The sequence below is a fragment of the Biomphalaria glabrata genome, chromosome 18 (assembly GCF_947242115.1).
Source record: "Biomphalaria glabrata chromosome 18, xgBioGlab47.1, whole genome shotgun sequence".
Lineage (NCBI taxonomy): Eukaryota > Metazoa > Mollusca > Gastropoda > Planorbidae > Biomphalaria > Biomphalaria glabrata.
The window spans coordinates 11,360,569-11,378,767 of NC_074728.1; the positions used below are offsets into that span (position 1 = coordinate 11,360,569).

At 34.3% G+C, this 18,199-nt stretch overlaps 1 protein-coding gene across 1 annotated transcript; it reads left to right on the forward strand.

Annotated features, from left to right (window-relative positions):
* Positions 1-7: 7 nt before the first annotated feature.
* On the forward strand, positions 8-13,901 carry LOC106070774 (LRP chaperone MESD-like). The gene is made up of 5 exons (XM_056016942.1): positions 8-262; positions 5,208-5,364; positions 5,920-6,001; positions 8,283-8,427; positions 9,760-13,901. Exons 1-5 carry the CDS (start codon positions 77-79, stop codon positions 9,826-9,828), a joined length of 639 nt encoding a protein of 212 aa, XP_055872917.1. The 5' UTR covers positions 8-76; the 3' UTR covers positions 9,829-13,901.
* The last annotated feature ends 4,298 nt before the right edge of the window (positions 13,902-18,199 follow it).

An 18,199-nucleotide genomic window follows, 5' to 3' on the forward strand; every position in this document is an offset into this window, starting at 1 on the left:
AGTAGCTAACTCTTTTTTATTTTGAGTTACAATTGCAGTAACCAATGCCGCTCTCACACGATTTCTCTTATTTATCATGATAAACATGGCCAAGTTCATAAAAGTTTTTGTTATTTGTTTATTCCTTCTTTTGCCAGTTACTGGAGCTAAAAATGAAAAAAATAAGAAAAAGGACAAAAGCGATGCATCTGAAAAGTGGAAAAAGAAAGATATAAGGGATTATAATGATGTCGATATAGAACGTCTCTACGAGCAATGGGAGGTAACCGTAATGGTCTTACTTCAAATCTTGTAATTTTAGTATTTACCTACTAAAAGTTTAAAAGTAACTAACTATTCTAGACTCTATACTATACTACATTATATCATTATATGTAGTCCTTGACTCTAGTCTATATTAGGTAGCTATAGTATTACTGAATTTGAACCAAGTAGACAACATAGAAGATATAAAGAGATAGTAGTACAAGAAAATGGAATTCAAAAACTATTAGCCAGCACCAAACAAAATAAAGCTTCTGGACCTGATGGTATTCCAGCTAGATTACTCAAAGAACTAAGCAATGAGCTAGCCCCAGTGTTCAAAATACTCTTTCAGGCTTCACCTAACCAGGACAGAGTACCAAAGGACTGGAAAGAAGCTAATGTCACCCCCCTATTTAAAAAAGGAGAAAAATCTGACCCAGGAAACTACAGTATCACTTACCAGCATCACATGTAAAATCCTAGAACACATAATATGTAGCAACATCATAAACCACTTAGACAAACATAATGTCCTCACACCATACCAACATGACTTTAGGAAATATAGATCATGTGAAACACAACTAATAGGACTAATTGATGATTTTTCAAAAGGTTTAGATAATACTAATAATAGTGAACAAATAGATGCTATCTCACTAGATTTTTCTAAGGCTTTTAACAAAGTTCACCACCATAGTTTGCTTAAAAAATTAAAATATTTCGGCATTAATGGTCCACTGCATCAGTGGATTAAAGATTTTCTGATAGGGAGAGAACAAACTGTAATAATAAATGGCTCTAAATCAACACCGATAACAGTAAACTCAGGTGTACCTCAAGGAACAGTCTTGGGTCCACTACTATTTTTAATTTACATAAATGATTTACCAAATTGCATTACTTCAGGAACAAAAGTCAGATTATTTGCAGACGATTGCATAATATATAGAACAATAAAAACAACACAAGACACAGATATTTTACAAAGAGAATTAGATGAATTACAGAAATGGGAATCAAATTGGAGCATGTCTTTCCACCCAGAAAAATGTCAGTTGTTAAGAGTAACAAAAAAACTAAAACAAATTAATTCCACTTATTTATCTTATTCATGGCAAACCAGTAACACAGACTAAAAATGCAAAATACTTAGGTGTTATAATAATAAATGAAAAACTGTCATGGAATCCACATATTGATGAAACTACAAAAAAATCAAACAAAGCATTAGGATTTATTAAAAGAAATTTCTATAAATCAAATAAGAACATAAAACTAAAATGTTATTTAACCTTGGTTAGGCCAATAATAGAATATATGCATCCTCCGTTTGGGACCCCTCAACTCAAGAAAACATTAAGAAACTGGAACAGACACAAAATAGAACAGTGAGATTCATAACAAACGAATATTCACATTTGACTAGAGTAAAACCTTTAGTAAAATCACTAAATTTACAAAGCCTTCAGGACAGAAGGCTCAAAAGTAAAGTAGCAATCATACATAAAACACTGAACCATAATCTTCAAATACAAAACAAAATTTAATAAAATACTCTGAAAGACACAAAGATAAAGGCACATTCCTTGTCCCATATGCTAGGACAAATTTGTACAAATACTCCTTTTTCCCTAGTGCTATTAGAGCATGGAATGGGTTGCCTGAGCTAGCCAGGAAAACCAGTGACTTGGCAGAATTTAAGTCATTGGTTAATATGCATTCACCAGTATTCTTAACCCCTGGAGACATATATGTCTATATTATAGACTCTATAACTATAGGATAGGTCTATATACTATACACTAGTGGTCTTCAACCTTTTTTAACCTACCGCCCCCCTTTTCATATTTAATATTTTCTTTTAAAAAGTCCGCCAGCGCCCCCCTCTAAGAAAAACACTTATAAAGAAGTGTGAGAAGGCAAATTTGAACAGAATGTCATTTATTAATTTTTATGCTGTCAATAACATTTATAAAAATCCCGCATGGGAGACAACCGCTTGTCAAAGGCGAGCTTAGAGAAGGACGGCATTACAGAGGTGCCCCCCGTAAGCGCTATAAAGATCCACTCAGTCACCATTTCGCCCTCACTGGCATATATATAAGAAAGTACCTGGCAGCAGATGGCCTCTTAGAGAGACAGTTGGAGAGCTATCACAAAAGCTGCGGGACAAATATTTGAGACTCAAAGAAAAGCAATTATTGAAGTCAGGCGCAAAAGATGGAAAGATAACTGAAATAAACCGCCAGCAGACAACGGCTTTGTCTGCAGAAAATTGGGGAAAATATGAAGGTCTCATCTGGGTTTGCATAGTTATGTGAAACACTGCACTCAGCCTTAATCTTCAAATGGAAGAAATTGCCATTATTATCATTACATGTATGTATACAAAAATTATGTCAAATAATTTGCAGTGATTACGCACAAAAATTAATCTCATTGTCATGACTTTCTTTCAAATCCTAAGAATAATCCCTTCGACTACATAATGAGGAGAGCAATGAACCAGACTGCCTTTGGTATTCCATGGCATGATCAACTCCGATTGACGGACTTGGACTTTGCTGATGATGTTGCACTACTCGGGGCTACAAATAAATGCATTCAAGAAATGACGGAGAGCCTAAACAGAGAGGCACCCAAAATTGGCCTCCGCATAAACTTGGATAAGACTAAAATTATGCGAGTGGGATATAAGGCTAAGGGTGTCCCTATCAGACTTGGCAAGTCAAAGCTTGAAGAGCTGGACAAGTTCACGTACCTTGCAGCATCATAACAAATGATGGAGATGCTTACCATGATGTAGCGTGCCGAATAGGAAAGGCAGGGAGCATTTTCCAAAGGCTGCAGCCTATTTGGACTAGCCAAGCCATTGGACTCGAGACAAAAATACACCTTCTCAACACAATCTTCATTCCAACTGCTACATATGCATGTGAGACGTGGAAGTCATCTGTCAAAATTGAGAAAAGACTAAATGTGGCTCAACAGAGATGACTGAGACGGATTTTGGGAGTCAGTTACATAGACCGGATCTCAAACAAGGAAATCTTATGCCGAACTGGGAGTAGAACACTTAGTGAGGTTGTGACTCAGCGTCGCATGAGGTTTGTTGGACATGTTCTACGTCAAAATGTATTACGCACACCAAGAGTTGCGATAACATGGAAGCCAAAACAAGGAAAGCGCAAACAGGGACGTCCTCGTATTACTTGGTGACACACCTTCATGGAGGACCTCAGAACAGTGGACACCAGGTGGGAGGAGGCTTCAGACATTGCCAGTGACAGATCATTATGGAGACAGCTTGCCGCCCAATGCGCCAAACGGCGCGGGAGGACCTAAGAACTAAGAACGCACAAAAATTAATCTCATTGTCATGACTTTCTTTCAAATCCTAAGAATAATCCCTTATTAAATTATTAAATTTTAGGGCCTACTGCTTTTAGGTTTAATTGTATATATTTAGTTTTATTTTTAATATAAAAATCATTATTATTGCTGAATTCACAACAAAATGAAATTAAGCTAATGGAAGCCTTGTGCCTCCTGCAGTCTGACAATATTAGAAATTTTAAGCTTTAAATTAGCAAGGCGAAGGTCTCCTCTTCTGGCTACATCCAGTCTATTTCTTTGCTTATTCATTATGTTTGTTACATACTAAATCTAGGTTAACCATGTATGTTGGTGGAAAAGTTAAAACATAATTCCATTTTCGACCACAGTTTTGGAATTTTACTGAAACATTCAAGTACAGCCATATCTCTGTTGTGTCATTTAACTGAAGACATAATTTTGTAAATCTATTTTTTTCTGCAAATCAATTTGAACATCAGTAACAGATGTTTAACAATTGTCATTTATATATTTCTTTTAATTTACATCCTAGAAACAAATCGTAATGTCTTCATAGAGCATTGTTATGTAATGTGAATTGCATAGATAGCGATGTCCTTAGGCAGTAATTCATTTGTCAACAAACAAGTTATACAAGATTGTAAAACTCTTTAAAATAGATTTAATATCTCCTTAAAATAGAAAAAATGATATAATAATCAATGAAACCCATATCTTTCCTTGCAGTCAGAGGTTGGTTTTATTCATTTGCTTTAGATGCCTACCATGTAAAACAATTTTTTAGCCTGCTTTAAGTCATCGCCAACTGTTGAATCTTCCTGTTTCTCAAAAAAAAAAAAATTGTATTTAAGAGCTTAAAAAAACAAGCTATAACAAACCCCTTTCGAAATCCAGCGAACTTCAGTTAACAACAAGCATCTAACATCTTTCTCATCATTTGTTTCACAAAACTGTTGAAAGATGTGCTTATTTTCGGCATGGGTTTGTATTTTTTTTACAATTTTTATAATTACATTCAAATAGAAATGAAATTGCGGGATAAACTTTTCTTAAGATTTTGCCTGTGTATCATAACTCCAAAGGTGAATAGTGAATAGATCTGTTCTTGATTCTATATTACTTAGGGAAGCCATGTAGTGTCCCAACACTGATGGTTATATGTTGACATAAACTACCTAACTAGACAATTTTGAAATAATATTTCATCACTCACATAAATAATATTTTTGTGTAACATATAGATTGATTTGAGCAGCTGAAGAAAAGTCATATGGGTGCGTGTACATGTCGGGGGTGCATTTAACATTATTTGTTTCCAAATCAAGTTCAAAAGTCTATGTTGGAGAAATTATGATACGCAGGTTTAAAGAAACTTTAAACAAGTATTCATTATACCTAGTTAATCATGAATCAATTAGAAAATTAACCAATTAGTCTTGTTTAAAAGTTGTTTGTTAAAAGGAAAAAACGTCTACATGCTGAGTGATAGAGTTGTTAGTGTGGATTTCTTCCCCTTAGATAAGCTTTGTTGTTTTTTTTTTAAAAGGATTTTTAGATATTTTGCTTGTTTTAAAGTCTAATGAGCAATTTGACTTCTACAGGAAGCAGATGATGATGAGCTAGAGGAGGATGAGTTACCTGAATGGAAAAAGGAGCCACCAAAGATGGACCTTTCCAAACTGGACCCAAATGACCCTGAAGGCTTCATCAAAATGTCAAAGAAAGGTCGTACACTTATGATGTTCGCAACTGTTTCAGGTTTGTTAATACTTAATGCCAGACTGATATTTCAGTTTCACACACCTTACCTTAGAGTGACAGTCCGTAGGAGTTCGGGGGAATTGGAACTTAAGGGGAGGAAACTGAGGGTCTAAAGGGTTAAATTGTAAAATATAAGACTTTTCTTTGTCTATGTTTGTATTAGTGCCAGTATCTCTTAATCTATAAAAGATATTTTTATTTGGCTTGTTGTGATGTTTGCATCTGTGTAGGGCAGTCTATCATTCTGACTTTTAAATTGTCTTTTGTATCGTTTTATGTGTGCTATACTATTAGATCTATTGAGATATGTTCGGATTAATTATATCTTTCCTTTATAATATCAAGTCTCAGGCTCTTAATGTTAGTTAACTGTCAAGGCTGTTAATATTTTTTTAAATTTTAATTCTTCTCCTTTCTGTTTTTTTTTTTTTTTTCAATTCCCTATTGAGCATATAAAGCATAATGCAAAGTCTGTTAATAATTTTTAGTAGTGAAAATATAATGAACCTATAGTCTGTATCTTTTTATTGAATGTGTGTGTTGAATCAAAAGGTAATCCCAGTGAAGCTGAAACAGAGAAAATATCAATGCTGTGGCATAGCAGTTTGTTTAATGCTCATATAGAGACTCAAAGGTGGGTAGTACTATTGACATTTTTTTGGCAATTCTATAACACAATATAGAAAAATCATTTGTTGAATATAAAAAAAAATTTTGTTTTGCTAATGTCTTTGTAAGAGCTAAAGAAATAAATGGTAACTGGTAATGTGTGTGTCACATCATTGTTTGTGACAAGAATTAGTGGGAATCTCAGAGAATAACTTTTTGTTGTGTTTCACATGAAAGTGAAACCTAATCGAGAATTATGGGCAGGAAATCTCTCATTCTGAGTGTGGTCAGAAAGTAGTAGTCGCTATGTTCTTGAACCGTATGGATGTATGATACAGTTAGTTGTAACAAGTAGTTATCATGATTTTGAAATGGGAGGAGGCATAAAGATTAAATGTAAGAAGTTTAAACAGATGTGTGCTTAATATATTATTCGACTTTATAATTTATGTGGAGAATTTCTTGTATTCAGTGATGGCTGGACTTGCCAGTATGTTAATATTTTATATATCAAATAAATGTCATCTGCTATTCAAGTGTCCATTTCTGAATCTCGATGTTTGTTGTGCTATTATAAATGCAGAACTCATTTAGTAACCATACATGACAATAAGTAATACAACAGTATTCACGTGAATAAGAACATCTTTAATTTCTGCATTTAATATTATTTACACAATATGAACTGTTACAGTGTCGCTAGATAACATTGCCAGTAATTTCCTTAAACTTTGTCTACCTTCAGTAATAGAATGACTGGTTCATCTCATGGGGCTTTTATGATATGAAAACCTGGGCATTAACTATTCACAATTACTCCAAACTAATGACAAATTCAATTTGGAAGTAACAGCATTGCAGGATCTGCCATAATGTAGCATTGTGTGCTGCAGACTACTCAAGGATCACCAGCTCCAGCAGCTCCTGATTTTTCCTTTTGGTTGATAATTCTAAGTTCATGTAAAGTTGCATGAGAGAGTTTTTTTTTCCCTACATGGGCAGCCAACCAAGGCTTATAAGCCCTCTCCTACCTCTTTACAACTTCTTTTGTAAGTGTAAACAATTCCATTGGACCCAATACCTGAGCTAAATATTCAAAGCATAAATGAATGGTCTATTATTAGGCAAAGAGTCTGAGTGCTTCTATGATCCATGGCTCCTTATTCAATACCTGGCAATGTTATATCCTGAAGTAGAAGATTATTATACTGGGTGCTATAATACAAAGCAGAGCAACATTTAAATGTTAAATGAAACTCTCCTTACACACTGTCCACACCACCTTGCCCCACATCCCATTTCAAAATTTAATTGATCTACATTTCAGATTAGAACTAGACCTAGTATCAAGCAGCTTAGTTAGCTCTTCAACTGTTAGTTGATAATTTGTTTGGATGTAACTAGGAAAACTGTAAAATGTAATTTAAAAAAAAAATATGTCTATGATAATTTAACAGTCAACTAGCTCTATTAATTAGATCCTATAATAATTGAATTTAAGTTCAATTGATGTTTTAATGATTTTAAAAAAAAGTTAGAAAAAAGTAATTAGTTGAATAGCTTTTATTACTTTTATAGCACTAGTAATTGCAGTTGTCAACATAAATAATTGGTGTGTTTTTTTTTTTACATTGTTAAAATAATAGTTAATCTATCTTGTAGAGTTAAGAAATATTCAACTGCTAAAACATATAAGTATATATTTTTTTTAAATTTACAATTTAATTAACTTGTTAATTATTGTAATTAAGATACAGTTTGAATGACCAATATAATGTTACTGGATCTGAGCATTCTTTCTAAAAGTATTTTTAAAAAATACACATTTGAATTAAAATTGCACAATTACACCACAGAGAATACATATTATTGATCAATATAGGAATCTCTGTAAATGTGTTATGATATATGGCTATAAATTTAAATGACTCTTTGATTGACATCATTTTAGTAATAGATAAACTGGATGGTTCATCGAGGCTTTGAGATGACATTAAAATTGTCACTAAATTTTTCATTAGATTTTCTGTGGACCAGCCATAGCTGGGGACTAAATTTTGCTATTAGCTAGAAACTTTATCACCTAGCATTCCAAGATAAAACCATGTAAATAATCTTAACAGAGAAAATCTCAAATTTTAATATGAAAAAGTGCTATGAATCCTGTAAATTATGTCATTGATGATTACATTGTCTTTGTAATGTTTTGTCTTTGTCTTTAAACTATACTTGTGTTGTCTGAAAGACTGTGTAGTCTCTTTGGCTGTTGTTGTGCAAGGCTCATTTTTTGTTTTCTCCCTGAGCAGGTATGTAGTAGGCAGCAACAGGGTCCTTTTCATGTTGACTGACGGAGCCAAAGCATGGGAAATAAGAGATTTTTTAGTGAAACAAGACAGGTGCGAGGAAGTTTCTATTGAAGGCCAGACCTATCCAGGTGCTGGAGCTACTAAGGTAAATGATGCCTTCTAATATTTAGCACACAAAAAATGTTTCAAAACTAAGAAATCTTGTTAATGGAGGAGGGCACTTTGGATTGTCATAATTTGATCTATTAATTTTAGTTTTCGCTGGATTAGTATAATCAATTAATAAAATAATTCTAGTTTAAAATGTAATTGAACATAATACTTTTCTAAGACGTATGAATAATTATTAACTTTGTCACAGCTTCATGGGTACACTTATGATTTATCTTCTTTGTTCTCATTATTGAAAAGTGGAGGTTTCAGATATTCAGTCCTATATCCAATATAACTGCACCAATCAATTAGGAATTGAAGGACCATTATATTTTTTAAGCTCCAAAAACACTGCTTGGATATTAAAAAGGCTGTCTAAATGAGAAACTCAATTTATATAAATAATTTTTTTTTTAATTGTGAAAAATACATTGTAATTTTTTTTTCAGCATGCGCTACCTTGCGTCAAATAAACATATAACTTACTTGTTTTTTTATTAGAAAATTATATACAAGTTATAGAATTAAAATAGAATGCATGCCCTTTTCATACAACACAAATGAATGCTTATAAAAAAAAATATGTTAATATTGGTTAATAACTATTAAAAAACAAATCTTACTGACTGCAGAAAAGTCTACAGGATCTTTATCTAGACTAGATGAAGTTAAATGTTATGTTCCCAATTAAATTTTTAAAAACATTATCCATATTGTCACAAAATTTATATACCGGTACCAGTTTATAACACATTTTAAACACATCTTGAGCTAAATTTCCATGTCATTGGAAAAATGTAAACTGACCAACTTTGTTCAAGTCACCAGCTCTAAACTAGATCTAAGTATTATATTATGATTCAAATTAAAAAAAAAAAAAATTTTTTTGTTAGATAAATTATTCATAAAACATTAAAAACATAAAATGATTGCCTTGAGCTCATTATCCACATTGCTACCAACCAGAACATTAATCTCAATAAAATAGAGCCTTTAAAGCCCCACTCTTTAAAAAAATAAATTGCCACTGTAAAAACATGTTGAAACAGGGAAATTCCTAATGTTTAGTAGTAGGAAAAAATTCTATTCTGTTTTAAGCAATTAAAAACAAACGGAGAAAACAAAAAACCAACACATTTTTTTTTAAAATTAATGATGCAAGCATTGATCCACACACTAGGGGCAGTTTCAATCAACACTGGGACCATAGTTACAGAGTCAAGGAGTTAACATGAGTATATTTTCTTTGTTATGTAATTATTTTAATAATCAAGAAATTGCCTTTTAATGACCCACTGACCTATATGTAAATATATATTTGCAGACTGGTAAAGAGGACTCAAAGAACACTAAGACAAAATCAAAAACAACCAAAAAGAATGAAGAATTATAGCCTGAGCTTGTCAAATCACAAAAGAAATGACAGCAAAGACAAGTGATCCATGATTAACAAAATCAAGAATAGAAGTAAATTATTTTTGGCTACAGCTAGAGGGATCATAGTTTCTAAACTTTTGTTAACTGCCACAATTAAGTAAAGGTTATTGTAAATACTAATATAATAATGTTTAACAGTTAAGGAGACTTGAGATAAAGGCAACTATGTCCCACTGATTAAATATTGCCACTTTGTTTCTTCTTTAGCTGTCTTCAGTAAATATTTTTTTCTTACACCTGCATAAAGCATTTGTCATTCCAATATTTATATATATATTTTTTTTGGTATGTAAAACCAGAACTAGGTGCTGTTGCCTTCAGTTGTAAGATTTATTTTATTTATTGAATTAAAAAGAAAATAGTTAATTCCTTGTAAACTTTGAACATTTGAAATGTCAGACTCTTGTAATGAATATGCTCATTGATAGTTAAGTTCTTGTGAACTTTGAACTTTTTAAAATGTCAGACTCTTGTAATGAATATGCTCATTGATAGTTAAGTTCTTGTGAACTTTGAACCTTTTAAAATGTCAGACTCTTGTAATGAATATGCTCATTGATAGTTAAGTTCTTGTGAACTTTTAACTTTTTAAAATGTCAGACTCTTGTAATGAATATGCTCATTGATAGTTAAGTTCTTGTGAACTTTGAACTTTTTAAAATGTCAGACTCTTGTAATGAATATGCATTGATAGTTAATTCCTTGTGAACTTTTGTAACATGAGACTCTAGTAATGAATCTGCTCATTGAATGATTTAGTGAATGAGCTAACTGAATTAAAAGCAATTGTTTAGACCACAGTTTTAGCACTCAACAAATAACTTCGTTGATTCCAATAATGTTAAAATGTAATATAAGAAAACATTAAGCAAAAAAAGCATGAACATTAAATGTGTACCTCGATAGATATTATTTTAAACATCATTTGACCCAGTATTGTTGATTCAGTTCCTATGTTCATCTGATTCAGTATTGAGTGTGCTTTTATAACATGCAATCACTTGTGCCTTGTTTTAATTTAATGAATATTTAGATGTTATGGAAATTTCAGGCCAGCCAATTGTTACTTTGTCCTGTAGATCTTGGGATCATTAAGGCAATAAAATACATATGTAGTTTCTAATGCATCTCGTGATGAAAGATGCCTAACCTGTGACTGCAGCTGCATATCAAAGGGCTGGCCTCTTAAGCCACATGAAAAATTGCAAAGGGAAAAAAGATTATCTTTTAAAGATGTAAAATATATCATCGACATACTTTGAGGGTATGACCATCTTCATTTTTCTGAGTGGAGGACTGAAGAGGTTTACCATATTTTCCAGCATTCAGTCTCAGAAGTTGGACCTTGACTTGTACTTGTTCTAGTCCTTAATCACCAACAAAAGTGTATTAGAGAACGTCACACATATCCATATTATTTGACACCTAGCTACTTCATTGTAAGTTTTTATCAGTTATTATGTATCACATTGTGCCCCCCCCCCTTTTTTTTTTTTTGAAGAAAGGGGTTCTGAGTTGAAAAATAAACAATACAGTGGAGTCTTGGCTAATGACCACAATCCATGCTGGAAAGTTGGTCATTTCTCAAAATGTTTGGCATCCAAAAAAAAAGTATTTTCCATAAAAAATAAAGGAAATAGATTTCATTGGTTTCCAGCCCACATAGACTCCTTAATATAAATAATATATGAAAGTTAAAGGCTATACATTTTTTTTTAAGAGAATAGTTATAGTACAATATATATGGAGTTAAACATAAAAACATGAAAGAAAACATTTGAACATAAAAAAAATAAATTTAGTAAACATAAGAAAACTTAATGTTTTTACTTTGATCTGATGGCATGGGTGAAAGAAGTGAAATTACTGCTTCGAGGGGGAACGCTCCTCTGAGAGAACAAGTGGCAGATTGGTAAACTGTGAAGCTTCTATAATGCTTGATCTTGCAGTCAAAGGAGGGGGGGGGATGGCTGTTCATCATCCAAAGTTTCGGTATCTGGTGCAAATTTTTTTACACATTTTTTGGTAGTTGTAGAAAATGTTCAATATGGAAGTTATTTGCTAGCTGAGGTTCCATCTTTATTCTTACCAACAAATGAATGTTTATTATAATGTATTCAATGTTGTAACTCAATGATACCCAACCTTCATCATCCTGCTGGCCAAATAAATTACCCAGACTCATTATAAAATAAAACTAGCAAAATTCAATGTGAAAGAGAAAATCTTGGATTCTACTCCTTGAAATATTTGTTGTTACAAGCCTGAGCATTACATAGTGGACCACAATCTTCATCCCATGGTTCAGCTGGATGCAACACCTTGCCACAGAGGTTTTGGTGAATAATACAATGAAGCCGCAAAGTCAACCTTGTTTCTAATTACTCTTACTGTGGTAGCCAATCATACTTTTGATACTGTCTGTAGTCACTTCCACTAAGTTTTCAAATAGCAGTACCCTCTGTTATGACAGAAACCTCATTAAAACAGTTTTTTTTTCTTGCAGTAAATATTAGTCTCATTCATGCCTCTCCCAGTTCTGAACTTTTCTGTAATTTAAAAATGTATGTTTGTACCTCAAATAAATACTCAATGTTAAAATGGCTTCAACTTTTTCTGCTTCAATTTGAGGAATGTTGTAGCTTGCCCCTTTTCACTGCTTCATTTTATTTTTTGTTTCTTTGTGGTAAATATTTTCCACACATCTACAATTCCTAGATATAGTTTAAACCAATATAAAACCATACTTGTGCTTTGTTTCGTAAAGCCAGATCTGTCCAAGTTTTTGGATATCTGTACACTCAGAGACTTTTTGTTTGTTTAACTTTCCCATGTCATCAACACACAAATGTGAACAAGATGGAATCAATGACATTGCTACCAAAAGAAGACTGCTAAAAATGCTGAAAAGCTGTCATGTGCCCAACACATGATGAGTAGGACACAGCTCAAGATAGGAGTGAACATTTTCAAAAACTAAAAAAAAAATATTTATAGAAAATACAAAAACTATTATATGAATAACAGAAATTAATGAATGAAAGCTACTGAAAACAATTGAAAAATGACTCATAATTATGGTTATTCCCTTTTTTTATTTCTTTGTTGTATTTTTTTACATGCTGATTTACTGTACTTAGGGCAGAAGTTAAGGCAGGCCAGGTTTTTTCCACATCTGTTCTGCAGCCCTTAGTTTGGATTTCCTTGTAACTTACTGTTAATATAAAGTTTGTATTGTTAGTCTTTTCTTTACATTTTGAAGCATTCTGAGAAAACTGATCACTGTGTATACACATGTTGGTATTTTTTTTGTTTATTTTCAATGTATTTACAAAGTATCAGTTTGTTTCTGTATTAACAAAATGGTGACTGCTTGATGAGATCTGATATTTTGTAATCAAGTATATTATCATGTAGCAGAACAGTGTGTTTAGGAAAAGTATGTATAGTATTTAGAGTCTATACTTGTTCCTTTCTTTCTGATTGTAATTCTTTTGTGGTAATTGAACTGATAGTTTACTGGAATTGAACGTATTCAATGTGAATGAAGATTGCATGTCAGTGTCGCTACATTTTGTACTTAATTGACTTCATGTTGACTTATGAACACAAGTTAGTAGTTGGAGAAAAAGGAAAATTGAAAAACTTGTTCAGACATTGATTCATGATGTTTTCTAATACCTGGTACCTAAAACTTGGGGTGGGCATGCCTCAACATTTCTGTTGTATAGTCAAGGTTGGGTCAAAGTGGAAATTTTTTTAAAAAGTGAAAAGTTGCTATGTGAAGAAATAACATCCAAGTGTGAGCAACTCTTAATGTCTACTTACACAAATAGTTCTGTTCGTTTGGCAAATGTTAATAACTTGAACTGTATCACTTACAAATGTCAGGTTTATATACATTTCCTATTTATATTCAATATGCATTCTATGTATAATTTGTGTGTGTGTGATTTGTTCAATTTATGTCCTAGTCACTGAAGAGATGTAAAGTGAATATTTGCTATTAAAAAAAACAAGCAAACAAGTTTTATTGATTTCTATCTTTTTTTTTTCCACATTGACCCCCCCCCCCTTCCCAATGGTTAATACAGTTCCCATCTGTCCCTTGACTGTGGTCGGATGGATGCTGTGGCAGCTCACATAACCAAATCCTCCTCTTTTACCTGTCAGCAGCTGTTCTTATAAGGATATCAAGTCTTTTTTACATTGTCCAGCCAAACTTTCTTTGTCTGACCTTTCTTCATGTTCCCTACGTTATATCATACTCTAGACACTGCGCATCAGCCATTCACACTAGCAATACACTGCTTGCTACAATGGCTAAGATGGGAAAATGAAAAAAATGATGCCCATTAAAATCTGCCCCGGCATGACCTACATATATTTTTTTGGTCTCGGAACTGGCCATAACAAAATCAGATAACACATTTCCGTAGGCTAAGAATTAGAACTAGTGAACTTTGCCCCTATAGAGCGTCATCAAAGATTGACGACTATTTCCTTATACAGTAGGAGAGGCAAGAACAAGGCACTGAGCCTTACGTCTCCAATATAAAACTACGGAGATCTGCTTGATCTAGAAACCAAGCCACTGCGCAGTTCGTTTCAGCAGTAACTAGTTATCTGATGCTGCTATCTGTTAACTCAAAATATTGCAAAATAAGCAAGTGTTTTCCAACGTCACTTCCGGACGTTAAGAACCACAACTTTTTGTTGTTGAAATGTTTGTACTTTCATGATGACGAACTTCTCCATCTTGATAGGACTTTCAAGAGATAAAATGGTAAAAACTCCACACATTCGCAAACGCACAACCTTCCTTAAGACAAACTTATAAACTAAAATGAAACAAGATTACAGAGGCGGCCCCTGACTGACCATAGATAAGAAAAATTAAAGCCAAGTTCTTATTTCCTGGACTTAGGTCCTCCCGTGCCGTTCGGCGCATTGGGCGGCAAGCTGTCTCCACAAAGTTCTGTCACTGGCAATGTCTGAAGCCTCCTCCCACCTGGTGTCCACTGTTCTGAGGTCCTCCATGAAAGTGTGGCGTCATTGTTTGTGCTTTCCTTGTATTGGCTTCCATGTCATCGCAACTCTTGGTATACGTAGTTCATTTTGTCGTAGAACATGTCCCGCAAACCTCATGCGACGCTCTGTCACAACCTCACTAAGTGTTCGACTCCCAGTTCGGCATAAGATTTCCTTGTTTGAGACCCGATCTGTATAACTGACTCCCAAAATCCGTCTCAGCCATTTTTGTTGAGCCACATTTAGCCTTTTCTCAATTTATCCGTCCGAAAGTACAGCCAAACGGTCATCAACTTCCATTGAAAGCGTTGGGTCATTTGACAATATGCGCGAAGTATTTTATCATGCTAAGGGGCTGTCCATTTACAGTGATTTTTGGGACTGAGAAGGTTTTATTGGGTGACTTCTGTTTTGCCAAGGTTTATATATAAAACAAAAGAGGCGGCAGCGTATGCAAATTCGTTGACCGCGTGCTGGAGATCATGTTCATTGTGAGCTATTAGGGCATAATCATTAGCATAGAGAAACTCTGTCATTGCCATTTCCTAAGCTTTTGGTGCAAATTTTAATTAATTATTTTGTAAGAAATAAAGATTTTTGGCAGTTCCATGGTCCTAATAATTTAGAAAGATGTTATTTTAAAAGAAATCTTTGAAGTTATATGTAATCAATAGTTATTGACATTTATTTCAAGAGCTCTCTCAAAATGTTACATTTTAAGTGCTCTCTTGTACGTTCCCGAAGGTGATTCATTCATGGGTGTAAAGAGAGAAGGCGATTCATTCATGGGTGTAAAGAGAGAAGGCGATTCATTCATGGGTGTAAAGAGAGAAGGCGATTCATTCATGGGTGTAAAGAGAGAAAATGATTCATTCATGGGTGTAAAGAGAGAAGGCGATTCATTCATGGGTGTAAAGAGAGAAGGCGATTCATTCATGGGTGTAAAGATAGAAGGTGATTCATTCATGGGTGTAAAGAGAGAATTTGATTCATTCATGGGTGTAAAGAGAGAATTTGATTCATTCATGGGTGTAAAGAGAGAAGGCGATTCATTCATGGGTGTAAAGAGAGAAGGTGATTCATTCATGGGTGTAAAGAGAGGATTTGATTCATTCATGGGTGTAAAGAGAGGATTTGATTCATTTATGCGTGTAAAGAGAGAAAGTGATTCATTCATGGGTGTAAAGAGAGAAGGTGATTCATTCATGGGTGTAAAGAGAGAATGTGATTCATTCATTTGTGTAAAGATTGATTGTTGATTGATTGTTTGATTTGAGGCACATCGGCACAATTTAGGCCATGTCGTGCCTGCAGTCCCTTAAGGACTACTCTCTCTCTAAACAACAGGGCCAGATTCTATACAGTCCATGTGTGTAAAGAGAGAAGGGGATTCATTCATGTGTGTAACGAGTGAAGGTGATTCATTCATGTGTGTAACGAGTGAAGGTGATTCATTCATGTGTGTAACGAGTGAAGGTGATTCATTCATGTGTGTAAAGAGAGAAGGGGATTCATTCATGTGTGTAACGAGTGAAGGTGATTCATTCATGTGTGTAACGAGTGAAGGTGATTCATTCATGTGTGTAACGAGTGAAGGTGATTCATTCATGTGTGTAACGAGTGAAGGTGATTCATTCATGTGTGTAACGAGTGAAGGTGATTCATTCATGTGTGTAACGAGAGAAGGTGATTCATTCATGTGTGTAACGAGTGAAGGTGATTCATTCATGTGTGTAACGAGTGAAGGTGATTCATTCATGTGTGTAAAGAGAGAAGGTGATTCATTCATGTGTGTAACGAGTGAAGGTGATTCATTCATGGGTGTAACGAGTGAAGGTGATTCATTCATGTGTGTAACGAGTGAAGGTGATTCATTCATGTGTGTAACGAGTGAAGGTGATTCATTCATGTGTGTAACGAGTGAAGGTGATTCATTCATGTGTGTAACGAGAGAAGGTGATTCATTCATGGGTGTAACGAGTGAAGGTGATTCATTCATGTGTGTAACGAGTGAAGGTGATTCATTCATGGGTGTAACGAGTGAAGGTGATTCATTCATGTGTGTAACGAGTGAAGGTGATTCATTCATGTGTGTAACGAGTGAAGGTGATTCATTCATGTGTGTAACGAGTGAAGGTGATTCATTCATGTGTGTAACGAGTGAAGGTGATTCATTCATGTGTGTAACGAGTGAAGGTGATTCATTCATGGGTGTAAAGAGAGAAGGTGATTCATTCATGTGTGTAACGAGTGAAGGTGATTCATTCATGGGTGTAACGAGTGAAGGTGATTCATTCATGTGTGTAACGAGTGAAGGTGATTCATTCATGGGTGTAACGAGTGAAGGTGATTCATTCATGGGTGTAACGAGTGAAGGTGATTCATTCATGTGTGTAACGAGTGAAGGTGATTCATTCATGGGTGTAACGAGTGAAGGTGATTCATTCATGGGTGTAACGAGTGAAGGTGATTCATTCATGTGTGTAAAGAGAGAAGGTGATTCATTCATGTGTGTAACGAGTGAAGGTGATTCATTCATGGGTGTAACGAGTGAAGGTGATTCATTCATGTGTGTAACGAGTGAAGGTGATTCATTCATGTGTGTAACGAGTGAAGGTGATTCATTCATGGGTGTAACGAGTGAAGGTGATTCATTCATGGGTGTAACGAGTGAAGGTGATTCATTCATGGGTGTAACGAGTGAAGGTGATTCATTCATGAGAATAAAGAGAGCAGGGGATTCATTCATGGGTGTAAAGAGAGAATTTGATTCATTCATGGGTGTAAAGAGAGAAGGTGATTCATTCATGGGTGTAAAGAGATGGTTGGCGGAGGATATTCATTCCAATTTTATAAGAGGTTGAACATATACAATTGACAACTACGCACGCAATCGTTAAGAAGCTGAAGGTATTACTTGCAAGACAAGGGGTCCCCAAAGTCTGTATTTCTTCTAGCGGACCTCAGTTTACCCCGGAAATTCTAAGCCCAGCTCAGATGTTCTTTGGTCGGGTGACTAGAACACTGATTCCAAACAAAAGGAGCTACATTAAGATTTCTAGGCCTACATGTCAAGAGAACACTGAGGAAAAAAAAAGAAAAACGTCAGATGAGCGTAAAAACGTCTTATGATAAGAGGGCATGGAATTTAAGCCAGCTGAGAACTGGACGGATGGTCTATTTCTAATCTCCAAACAATCTTACATGGAGACGTGGAAGAATGCAGTCCCAAGTCAACCAGAGAGCTTACATTATTCGAGCTGACTTTGGTGCAGTGTATCAAAGAAACAGAGTTG